General features: G+C 36.6%; 1 protein-coding gene across 1 annotated transcript in view; it reads left to right on the forward strand.

The window, feature by feature from the left end:
• The window catches only part of STX12 (syntaxin 12), a 32,312-nt gene that overhangs the window by 15,332 nt on the left and 3,969 nt on the right, over positions 1 to 13,011 (forward strand). The window contains exons 4-7 of the mRNA XM_032495632.1: positions 2,496 to 2,633; positions 8,006 to 8,049; positions 9,356 to 9,461; positions 12,630 to 12,702. Of these exons, the coding sequence (XP_032351523.1) occupies positions 2,496 to 2,633; positions 8,006 to 8,049; positions 9,356 to 9,461; positions 12,630 to 12,702 (361 nt within the window). The remainder of the gene's footprint in view (positions 1 to 2,495; positions 2,634 to 8,005; positions 8,050 to 9,355; positions 9,462 to 12,629; positions 12,703 to 13,011) is intronic.

Raw genomic sequence — 13,011 nt, forward strand, 5'->3', positions numbered from 1 at the left:
AATATGCTACAAAAATAAAAAAGATCTAATGTATTCCAAAATCAAATAAAAGTTATTTTTGGACTATGCATGCTATTGTTCCCTGCCATTATCTTGGACCATTAAGAGCATGAAATGGATCCACAAACATTTTCTCTCTGGTGAAATACAAATCCTTGATTCCCTTCCTTCTTTTGTGCTGAATATTCTTTTCCCTTTTGATTCTTTCTTTATCTAATTAATCTTAGCCCTTACACTTTCAGCTTTTTTTCATACTTATGTACTATCATCAGTGATCTTCTAATTGCCAAATCCAGTGGCCTTTTTTGAGTTTTTATTCACCTTTCTTTGTTTCAGTTGATCCTCTTGCCCATTCTGTCTTCACTGAAACTTTCTTCTTTCCATGATCTTCTTTTCTTCTGTCCCCCAACTCTGGTGATCCCTTTCTGGCCTATTTTCTCTTCCCCCAGGTTTAGTCTCAGCCTCTTCTCTGACTTTATCTTCCTAGAAGTGGGCGTGCCCCCAAGGCTCTGCCATTAACTGTCTTAATTTTATTACTCTGTGCTTCCCCCCTTAGGAGTCTTCTACTTTTATGAGCTCCCTGTCTCCTTTATGAACATGATCCCCAGATCTTTTTCCCAGCACTGCCCCCTAAGCCTCTAAGTATATGGCCCATATTCCCAATTCCTGTTCTGACATCTCTTCCTGAATATACTACCTTCATGTAAAATTTAAGGTGTTTTCTTATACTGAATTCCTCCTGTTTCACCCAAATCCCTTAACTAAGCTGAATGACAGTGCGTATTGTTATAAAAAGGTTTGTGCCTTTGGATCTAATATTCCCACTCATGCAAATTTGTCCTGAGGGAAAAAAGTTCTAAGAAAAAAAAACAACTATATACCCTGGAGCGAAATTTCCTGGATTTAAATTCTACCCCTGCCAATTACTGTGTGATCCTAGGCAAATTACTTAACCTCTCTGTGCCTTGTTGTTCTGATTTGTAAAATAGGGACTATAATAGTACCTAATTTATAGGTTGATATATGGATTAAATGGGTTAAAGTACTTAACAACAGTACTGGTACGTGATAAGCACTGTATAAATATTAGCTGTTACAATGGGACTCACTTTAGGCTTTATTTAGAATAGTTAAAATGGAACAGTCTGGAAGGAATGTTTACATAAAATTTACTAGATCACCTTGATGGAATATTATATAACAAAGACCATAATTGTGAAGAGTATGCTAACATGGAAAATGTTAATGATATACTTAAAAGATAGTATTATTGGATAGTGAGATTGGGGAATGATGGTTTTTTACCCCTTATTGTTATAATGTTTATGTAAAAATAAAAATCCCAGAAAAAGGATAAATTCCTCATCTAAATTTGCTTTCAATATTACCATCACTCTTCCAAGTGTAACTTTATTCCCCTTTACCCACAGCCAGTCACATAATGTTTCGTAGATTCATGTCTTGGTGTTCTCATTACTGATACCATGTCTTGCTAACCTTAAGCTTAGATAATTGCAGTCATCTTTTTGACTTGCTTCTTTTTCCCATTCCATTGTGGCCACCATCACAGACTAATTTTTCTAAGTTATCATTTTGTATCTGTCATGTTCCTTACACAGAAATCTTTGGTGTTCTTTGTTCTTTGGAGGTTGAATCCCAAACTCATTAGCTTGACATTTCAAACCTGCTGTGGCCAGCCCCTTCCCTGCTTTTCCAATTTTATCTTTTAGCTATTCTCATGAAGAAGCCTTTGGTTCCAGCCAGACTATCTTTTTCTAGATCCTCTGCTTATTCACACCTTATTTTTCCTTCAGTGTCTACTTCCTCTTGAGGCTTTTTGAGTACTTGGGTTCTTACTGATTGTACTTGCCCCCTGCACTTCTATAGTAATTGAATATAGCAATTATTTGTATTGATTTGTGGCTTGTATATCTAAATTCTTTATCTAAAGATAGATTGTAAGCTGTTTGAGGTCGTAAGTTTTAACTTCTGTGTTCTCAGCACACTCTCAGTATGTGTTTTTTGAGATGTAGTACCAGTAAGCTTAGTAAAGATAGCCTGTAACTCTACAAAGTAGTTTTCAGGTTCTCAAAGATTTTAAACCTCACTCCAATGTGAAAGAAAATGATCCTATGGTTTTCAGGTAAGATGTGAACTCAGTATAGATTTTTTAGCAAAAAAAAAAAATCTCTCTGTTTGGGTCTAGTCTGAGTCCATAAGTATTTATTTTGTTTTTAGATTCTCCAGGGAACTAAAATTCTGACTGCAATTCTCTCTGAGATTACCTTACAAGGGAAAATTCTGACTTAATCTTATAGTATTATCCAGGGATTTGAGTTAGCAAAGAACAAATTTATTAATTTAAGGAAGAGCCTATTTCATAATAATTTCCCTAGTTGGGAATCCTTAGAGTGTATCATTTTGCTTTTAATGGGAATTAAAACCAAATGATTCTGGTTAATACGAAATTTCAAGTTCTTGTTTAATTTCCTTAGCGCCAGCAGAAACTTCAGAAGGAACGTCTCATGAATGACTTCTCCGTGGCCTTAAACAATTTCCAGGCTGTGCAGAGAAGGGTATCTGAAAAGGAAAAGGAGAGTATTGCCAGAGCAAGAGCTGGATCTCGTCTTTCTGTAAGTTTATTCCCAAAAAAAGGCCTCTGCAGATCTCAGGATGTTCTTTCCTAAGTTTTTTTTTGGGGGGGGGAGGTGGGGACCTTTTGCCCCAAATAATAAACATAGATATTAGCTGCTGTGAAAATGTCAGATTGGTACAACTTTAAAAAAAAAGTGTGCATATGGTCAAAGACTAGACAGGAATATGCATGAAGATTAACAGAATTGTGTGTAATTTTTCTTTTTTTCTTTCTTATTATTATATTGATCTTATGTTAAAAACTTGAAAAAAGAATAAACCTGTATGTTAGGATATAGCAGGCTAAGTTATTTGAACTAGCCTTCTCTTTGAAAAGAATTAACAAATACTAGATTTTAACAAACCAGTTTTTCAAAAGTATCAAAGAGCCATGAAAATATTAAGGTCAAAGTCTAAGAGAAGGTGTGATTCCCATAGGGACAGGCAGAACACTGGAACTACTTTTGCATTGAATGCATTTACTGAGGGCAAACTTGAATTCAGTTTTGATGTCGTCATGGCATGACTGGGGACAAAAGTCAAAGCCCAGGGTCCATGCAAGGTGGATAATCTAAAAGAATATGCTCCTAAAGTTAAACTGGGCCCTAAAAAACTAAAAGTAAGCCCTTCTTTCCCCTAGCAGACTGCAAAAAAGATTGCATTAACACTGAGTATGGCAGGAGGGCGGGGAAACCCAGACAATAAGTTGTACCACAGAGTAACCTTCAGGCAGATTTACTGCCCAAATTCAACTACCTGAATGGTCCAAAAGCCTTGAGCTTCTAGTAGCCTTGGACTAATAGAGTACCTAGGTGCCAGGCAGAAGCAAAGAAGAATCCTCTCTGTTTAGATACCTTTATCCCAGCCCTAAAAGAATACCTTCAAATAATTTTTGAAGTGTAGGGAGCAGCCCAGGGTACATAAATAAATAACCCTGAATAAGAACTAGTAGAAACTACAATGAGGTGAAATAGACCTACAAAGACTTCATATATTAGAATTATAAGACAACTTAGTTATTGTATTTAAAGAAATAGAAAATCTTGGACAGATTTGTGAAAGCAGGAAATACAAAAAGCTTTGGAGAGAGTCAAAAATTTTTTAGAATTGAAAAATATAATAGTAAATTAAAAACTTCATGAATGTGTGGTTTAACTAGAAAACAGGTCAGGAGATATTATCCAGCATGTAGGACAGGGGTTTAAGAAGTTAAACAGGGAAGAAAAGTTATGAGAAATGGAGAATGAAGTGAAAGGATTTCAAGTAGTTTTTTTGTTTGTTTGTGTTCTTGGTTTTGTTTTTTGTTTTTTTTTTGTAGTGGGTAGGTAATTAGGTTTTTTCCTTCCTTCCTTTCTTCCATACTGGGGATTGAACCCAGGACCTTATGCTCAGCATGCATTCTACCACTAAGCTATACTCTCCTTACATAAAATAGTTTTAATTGGAATTGGGGAATGAGAATAGAGCAGACATACCTCAGAGGTAATATGTGAAGAGATAATGGCTGGTAATAGTTCAGAACTGATGAAGGACACTAATCTACAGTTTCAAGAAGCCCAATAAATCCCAAGAAGGATAAATAAAAAAACTCTTACTCTAGGTATATCACAGAGATACATCAAAACACCAAAGACATAGAGAAAATCATAAAAATAGCCAGGGAAACAATAGAATACCTTCAAAGATGCCGTAGAGTGACAGCTGACTTCTCAACATCAGCAGTTGAAGCCAGTTGGTGTTGCCTTTAATGTTATGAAGGATGATAATTGCCTGCCTAGGATTCTAAACCCGGTGAAAATGATATCCAGAAAGAGAGCTAATTAAAGACACTTTCAGTCAAAAGAGAGTGCCATCAGCACACCTTACTTAACATTCTAAAGACTATACTTCAGGCAGAAGGAAGCAGATCCTGGATAGTACATCTGAAAAGCACAAAGGAATGAAGAAAGTGGTAAATATGTGAAAAGACAAATCACAAACAGGGAGAACATATTGGTATATGTACAACTGACAAAGGACTGGTATCCAGAATATATAAAGAATTCTCAGGAATCAATCTGAAAAAGACACAACCCAATAGAACAGTCGTTTCTCAAACTCTTTGATCTCAGGACCCTGTTACACTCTCAAAAATTATTAAGCACCTCAAAGAGCTTTTGTTTGTGTCAGTGATACCTACTGATATATATTGTATTAGAAATTAAAACTGAGAAATTAAAAAACCACTTATTAGTTTTTACAAATAATAATGAAACTATTACATAATAACATAAATTTATAAATGAGATTTTAATTAAAACTATCTTCCAAAACAATTAAAAAATTTAGTAAGAAGAATGGCATTGTTTCCATTTTTGCAGATCTTTTTAATATCTGGCTTGACAGAGGGAAGCTAGATTTTCATACCTCCTGTATTCAGTCTGTTGTGATAGGTTGTTTTTTAGTTGAGGTATCTGAAGAAAATCCAGCCTCACAGAGATGTGAAATTGGAAAAGGAAGAAGTATTTTAATTAACCTCTTCAGATCATTGTTGATATTCTTTTTTGATACTACATCAAAACTTGACAAAAGTTAGTTGTATTGTAAAATCTAAAACCATACTAATGAATTTTTCATACTCTAATACATTAAAATCTGTTGGTCTGTCTTATGCTTTGATTGGATCTTTTATCCGTGCATGATTTTTATAACATCATGTATTTATCATATGGAAAATATTGGTTCCCTTAGTTATGCAAGTCTTTTCAATTTTGATATATTTCATTCTATAATATGAAAAAATCAAATATTATCTTCAGCTTGTTCACAGAAGTCTTTAAATATTGGGAAACTCTCAAGTTCACAAGCGATAGGTACAAGTTTTCCAGAATTCTTTTTTTTTTTTAATTTGAAACCTAGATTTTTATCACTAGCAACAAACACTGTCCTTTATTTTTTTCCTTGAGGTGACAGACTCACATTGTTTATTTTCAAGAACTTGTCTTTCAAATATCCATCTGAGTAACCATAGATTGTTATTCTTTTATGTATGACACATGTATATAAAAGTTTGTGTGTGTATATATATGTATATAACGTGTGTATATAAACAAATTTTATTAAACCTTTATATACTTTTAGAAGTTTATAAAAGTTTTATGTGTAAGTTAAACCATATTGAATAAGTAAAAATGCTGTTCCCTATAAAAAGTAGCTAGTTCACACAGCAACTCAATTGCACATGTGCTTTTCCTGGAGACAAACATTGTATTTCTGTTTGCAATAGAAGTGCTTTATTTATACTTTCCATTTCATCACACAGAATATTAAAAAGATATGTATTGAGATTTAATTAGTTAATAATTTTAATGGCTTCATTAAGGACAAACTGGCTTCCCCCCACCTCCATGTTTGGTGATAAAGAATACAAGAATCCTAGTGCAGTTTGGTGTCACTGCCTTGATTTGTGTTAAAGTGTCAGTAGTAGTTTTATCCACTTTTGTTTTTTTCAACACAGGGAAAAAGGCAAATAACATCTTAGTATTATTTTGAATAATGGTCAAACAAATAGAACGGTACTCAACTTTTTTAGTAGTCATGGAACTGCAGATTAAAACCACAGTGACAGAGGGAAGGGTATAGCTCAGTGGTAGAGTGCCTGCTTAGCATGCGCAAGGTCCTGGGTTCGATCCTCAGTACCTCTATTTAAAAAGGTAATTAATTAAATAAAAAGTCTGAAAACCTTTCCCTTCCCTTAGCCCTTTGGAACTCCCCTCTACACACTAGATAGAATGCTATTCCTTTCCCAAATCATTCAGTAAAGCTAACATTTAAAAAAAAAATGAGAAACTATTCCATGTCCAAAGGATGGGCAAAATTTTTAAATTCTGTGAACACTGAGGGTTGTTGCTATGGATATGATGCAACAGGAACTTTCCTACCTGGCCAGTGGTAGTATGAATTGGAACAACAGCAGGAAAACATTTGGCTGTAACTTCAGAACACATGCACACCTTATGACTCAGCAGTTCTACCCTAGAGAACACGTATGTTTGTACCAAGATATATGTACAAGCATGTTCATAGAAGCATTATATGTAGTAGCACAAAATTGGAAACATCCATATGTCAATTAACAGAATAGATAAGTACATTGTGCTACTATGATGTACAACAGAGAAAATAAGCCAGTTACATTCAGCATCAGGAATGGATCTGGCATAATCTAATGTGATCCCATCAAAGCATGGAAGAACACAAATAGTATAATTCCATCCTTATGGTTACAGGGGGGTGGGGGTGAGGAGGGATAAATTAGGAGTTTGGGATTTGCAGATACTAACTGCTATATATAAAATAGATAAACAACAAGGACCTACTGTTTAGCACAGGGAACTGTATTCAATATCTTGTAATAACCTATAATGATAAAGAATATGAAAAAGAATATATATATAACTGAATCAATATGCTGTACACCAGAAGCCAACACAACATAAATCAACTATACTTCAATAAAAAATTCCATTCATGTAAAGTTCAAATTTGGGAAAAATTATATTAAATAAGCATACATATCACTATTTTAAAAATACCCAAAAAATGACTATCACAAAGTCAGGATAATGATTACTTTAAAGGAGAGGGAGGCTACAATTGTAACTGGAGAAGGACACATAGGTAGACTTTAGGACATGAGCAGTGTTTTGTTTCTTGATCTGGGGAAAGGGTAAAAATTTTTAAAAACCCACAATGTTCCTCTGGGTGGGTAGAATTTTTAATTTTTCTTTATTTTGCTTGTCTTTTTAACTATTGCTATTATAAAAAGGGAAGGCTTTTCAAAAATAGGAAAAGATTGCTCCTTTAACACTTTTTCTTAGTTTGTTGTTAAATTACAAAAGTAATGCATACATTAGACTGATTTTTGAAGTTAGTTTGCCACTTCAGTACCTAATAATGCTTTAAATGTCCATTTTAAAAAAATCTTCACACATTCTGAAAATTTGTTTCCTTGCAGGTTTTCAACTCTTTCCTTTAATCCACCTCCCTCCAAATTTTAAAATAGATTATCATTATTATTTTTATTCCTATCTCCTACCCATGTTCTCTCCACCCTATTTAGTATGGTTTCTGTTCTGAACCCAAATTGGAATGCAGATTTGCTTTCAACTACTTTACACCCGTTTCCTAGTCGAGACATTGCCAGAGCCCTGTGTCATCTTACAGATCTTGTTGGAGCCAAGGGATGTTGCCTCTTTATGCTGTAGCTAAAGGAAGCGTGTGTGTGTGTGTGTGTGTGTGTGTGTGTGTGTGTGTGTGTGTGTGTGTGTGTGTGTGTGTGTCTGTCTCATGTTTCTGGATAACAGCAGCAATAATGCCATCTGCTTTCCAGGCGGAGGAGAGGCAACGAGAGGAACAGCTGGTCTCATTTGACAGGTAAAGGAGTTATTCTGAGGTGGATGGTTGAGATGGGATTTTATACTTTATACTTACTTTTAATTTTAAAAATCAATTTAAAAAAGGGGGGGGAGGAAAAATAAAGGCAGCCATGGGGTAGGTAACTCATAATCCACCAAATAAAAAAGTCAAAACTGTGGGCTTTTCTAAGATCTTTGAATTGTGAAAGGAATAATTTCAAGGTGAATAAGACACTTTCAAGAAATCTCTGATGTCTATGTATTGGAGAGAGAGTTTGGCTCAGTAGGAATAAGTATAAATCCTCTAATCTACAGATTAGGAGGCCTAAATAACTTTTCTTGTAATTCAGATTTAAGTTCTTCAAACTTCTTGGGTCTCTATTTACTCATCTCTAAAGTGCAGGCAACCTATCCTTCTAGGAGTATTAGAAGAAAAAGCAAACAATTTGTAGCTGAACTCCATCTACCTTCTTAACTTCTCCAAACTGAATTAACTAATTCCACAGAAATGTATTGATGGTATTAATTCAGAATGTAAAATGTTTCACTATAGATATGTATATATCTCCCCCTACTATACTATGAGCACCTCAAAGGCCAGGGGTACTTACTCATTTTTGTATCTCCAGCATATGGAGGAAGTTCTTTAAATATTGTGGAGATGGTGTGTGATTTATGTATACTGTTGGAAAAATGCTTAATACTGGATTTTCAAAGTATTTTATCATGTGCCTTTTCTTCTACATATGGTATCTGAAAAGAAGAGTTATAACATTTCATTAGCTTTTTACTTTGGTTTTCTGTTAAGAGACATTTGACCTGAAGTATAACCTCAAGGAGGTTCCTAAAAACCAGGAGATGTCATTCTGTTGGACTAATTGGCGAAGCACTGACAGGTCACTTAGCTTGCTCTCTCCACCTATTTGGTACCCAAGATACCAACACAGCTTACACTTTGAGAGGGCCCTGGAAGAGAATGTGCCTGTATACTCTGCTGACTTCAAATCTCTGCCCGCTTCTAGTCTAGCAAGTCCTTGTAGGATTGCAGAGTGTGCCCCGAATGGAAACAGGATGGAGTCCCAGCTCTCATAATTCTGCTTCCTCTCAGTTTTGCCCATGAAAGCTGAGACTTTGTTTTCTTGGTGTTACCAGCTCTTTGCCTCTGGGTATGGAAATGTGGGTCTCAGGAACGTGTATTGATACCAGAAGAGTTGGAGCTCTGGTAATGTCTTTGGATGAGCTCTGCTGGCAGTAGAGATGTTGCAGATGTGTCCTAGATGCACCTTAGAGAGGAGGAATCAATTAATGTGCTTGTCTCCCTGCAGCCATGAGGAGTGGAACCAGATGCAGAGCCAGGAGGATGAGGTGGCCATCATGGAACAGGATCTGGAACTTATTAAAGAGAGGGAAACGGCAATTCGGCAGCTGGAGGTGAGAGCCAGGTCATGTTTTTTTTTGTTAGACTCAGTGTATCCACACTCTCTAATCCACCTGGTTTTTCTCTCAGTGATTATGAAAAAGGATGAAATGACTTGTGTGATTTGCATATTATGTCTCAATGTAATCGTAGTAAATTTTAGCTACTCTTGTGATGGTATTGGCCACGGTGCCTGAGAATACCTGAATCCTTTCCTCAATTGCCAAATCTTATGTGGTCTCCATGAGAATATGCATAGAGAACAGTGCAAAGCAAACAAATACTTTGTTGCTCATTAAGACTTTGTCTCCAAACCTCTAGGTTAGGTAGGGCTCTATGGAGTGCCCTTTGCTTAGTCTGAATAGCCCAGAATAAAGGCAGGCCAAAAGATTTTCTCCATTCATGTGCACCCCAAAGTCTGCTCCCAAGCTGTGGATATCACTTCAGTGGGTCAGAGAAATAGGAACAGTTTTTAAGGTGGGGGTTGAGGGAGAGGTCTCGAGCCCTTTCCTACCTGAGCTTCCAAATTTAATATTGCACCGTGACCAGTAAAATATCCTTAAACCTGAGAACTGTTCTCCTCCATGGAGACAGAAGACTGTCATCCCTGGGGGCAGTGGGGAGAGGAGGGTTGTAGAGAGGAGAAGCTTTGGGCTTCTCCTTGACCTTCATCTGAATCCTGAATGAACTTTAGAATCACTTGGAGATTTTCTTTTTAATGCCCCAGCTCTCCTCCTCCACCCACCAATGATTAGTTTGGACTATGTAATTTTTCTATTTTTCTCAGTTAAAAATGGGCAGATGTCCACAAGAGGCCCTGGGCATGGGCATTTTTTTTTAAAACAAATTTCCCAGGTGATTATAATGTGCAGTCAAGCATGAGATCTGCTGCCCTAGAGCCCACCAGTGTCTGTTTTTAGATGGGACAGTTCATTCTCAAGTTTGATTATTTTATTGCCTTCAAAGATGTCATGTCTTTTCTCTTTTTCACCTATTGCTACTAATCATCTACTTGGTCCTTTAACATCAGAAATACTGTTATAGCAGGGAGTGGAGTGAGACATATGGAGCTAAGGAGAAGACTGTGAGGTAGTGGATGTCAGGAAAGTAATGGGTGTTCACATTTAACAGAAGGCCAGGTTCCTTGGCCAGGACAGGATTTTCATATCCAATCATTTCCTACATCTAACAAACCAACCCTGTTCTATAGGCAAAACAACACACTCCTGTGTGTCTCTTCTACTCTCACACTACACTTCTGACACGTCTAGCCGCCAAATGTGTGGGTTTTTTCCACATCGAGGAGTTCTGCCACACCATCTGGATATCCCACAATTTAGCTCAGTTCTCACACTGTCTCCCTGGAGTTAGTTATCATGAGATTCCACGGGATAAGTTTCAATCCCTCTAGACTGGCCCCCTCCCCACCACTTCAGATGCCAGTCGCAGGTAGTCACCTCTGCTTCTGACTGACTAACAGGCTATAAATTGGAGGTTCTCATGACCCCCTCCTTGGGTTTGATTAATTTGCTAGAGTGGCTCACAGAAAGGAAAATAGTTTACTCACTAGATTACCAGTTTATTATAAAAGGATACAACCCAGGAACAGCCAGATGAAAGAGATGCATAGGGCAAGGTATGTGGGAAAGTGTGCAGAGCTCCCATGCCCTCTCCAACCAAGCTCTCTGAACCTGTCATTTAGGGTTTTTATGGAACCTCTGTTACATGAGCATGATTGATTAAATCATTGGCTATCTGTGACTGGTTTAGCTTCTCTCCTCCCCAGAGGTTAGGGTTGGAGCTGAAAGTTCCAAATGTGTAATCATATGGTTGGTTTCCCTGGCAACCAGCCCCTATCCTTAGGGGTTTTCCAAAAATCAAGTCATTAACACAAACCCAGAAGTGGTTGAATGTAGCTTGTTATGAATAACAAAAGACATCTTTATCTCTTTTATCACTTAGAAAATTTCAAGGGTTTTAGGAGCTCTGTACTAGGAATGGGACAAAGGCCAAATGTATATTTCTTATTATGAATCACAATATGACACCTGTGTTATAGCCAAGCGGGGCTGTTTGCTCTTTAACCCAGTTAACCTTTCTTTTTATATGACTTCTCTTTTGCTTGAAGCACAACTCAAGTCGTCTCCTCTGCCATAGTCTTCCTCCTCTGCTCAACATTTATTAGTCATTTTCCGTATAACCCCCTTTCTTCTTATTTATCTTATTGTGTACTGATCCCTCTACCCCTCAGTTAGCTATCAAGCCCTTTTATATTCACAAGCAACTAGCAGATTGTCCCAACTAAGTAGACTCCTAGTGAGTAATTGAGGTGCTGGCAAGAATCATTCTTGCCAAGTTATGACTAGGAAGTCACTGCTTTGAAGGCATCATTTTTTATTGTACTCTGAAAGGCAGTGCATTGCATTTGAAAGAACATGGCCTTTGGGGGTATAATCCTGGCTGCAGTGCTTAGTTTCCTCACTGATCAGCTGTGTGACAAGTTACAGAACCTCTCTGAGCCTCATTATCCTCAGAGATACTTATTTCATAGAGTTACTGAATGATTCATTCAAGTGTCAAGGAGGCATAATGAAATGTAACATAATGAAAACACTATGAACTTTTAATGTTCAGTTTTGCCACTTGCTAGCTGTGAGACCTTGAAACAAATCATTAAACCTCTTTGAGCCTTGGTTTTCTCTTCTGTAGATTGGGGATAATGCATGTCTCAGTGGGTTGTCATGAGGACCAGTTAAGTAATAGCTATCATGAAGAATTTATTGCACAGTTCTAAGAACTTTGAACATATTAATTTATTTAGTACTTCTGAAAACCCTATGCTCTGGATACTCTCATTGTCCACATTTTAGAGGGGAGGTCCAAAGAAGTTCTTAATTTAAGGTTGTACAAGACTGGAGGATTAACAGTCCTTTGTAGGTGACAGCCAGGCTCTAAGAGCCTGTGCTTTTAATTACTTATCTGGGATAGTACTTGGTACATAGTAGTCATTTAGTAAATGTTAATAATTATCTTTATTTTCACTTCCTATTTGCAGAGAAAGCATGATTTTTAAGTTTTTAAAACACATGTGTTATGTTAGTAGCCAAAACTTCAGATAAATAGAGGAAATTAATCTTCTAACATGTTGCTTACTGTTAATTGTTTTTTTGTGTGTTCCTTAGGCTGACATTTTGGATGTCAATCAGATATTTAAAGATTTGGCCATGATGATCCATGATCAAGGTGATCTAATTGGTATGTATTGTTGAACATAAAGGTGAGTTGATAGTATTTGTGGGCAAAGAAGTTAGGAAGATGTGTCTTAGGAATTTAGGAATACCATTTTTAAATTATTAAATTCATTTTCTTAGCAATTTTTCTGTGTTCTCAAATGTGGAGTTTAAATGAGGCTTCCATGATAAAAGGGAACCCTCCTACACTGTTGGTGGGAATGTAAATTGGTGCAGCCACTATGGAAAACAGTATGGAGATTCCTTAAAAAACTAAAAACAGAGTTACCACATGATCCAGCAATCCCACTCCTGGGCATATATCTGGAGAAAA

The sequence above is a fragment of the Camelus ferus genome, chromosome 13, assembly GCF_009834535.1.
Source record: "Camelus ferus isolate YT-003-E chromosome 13, BCGSAC_Cfer_1.0, whole genome shotgun sequence".
NCBI lineage: Eukaryota > Metazoa > Chordata > Mammalia > Artiodactyla > Camelidae > Camelus > Camelus ferus.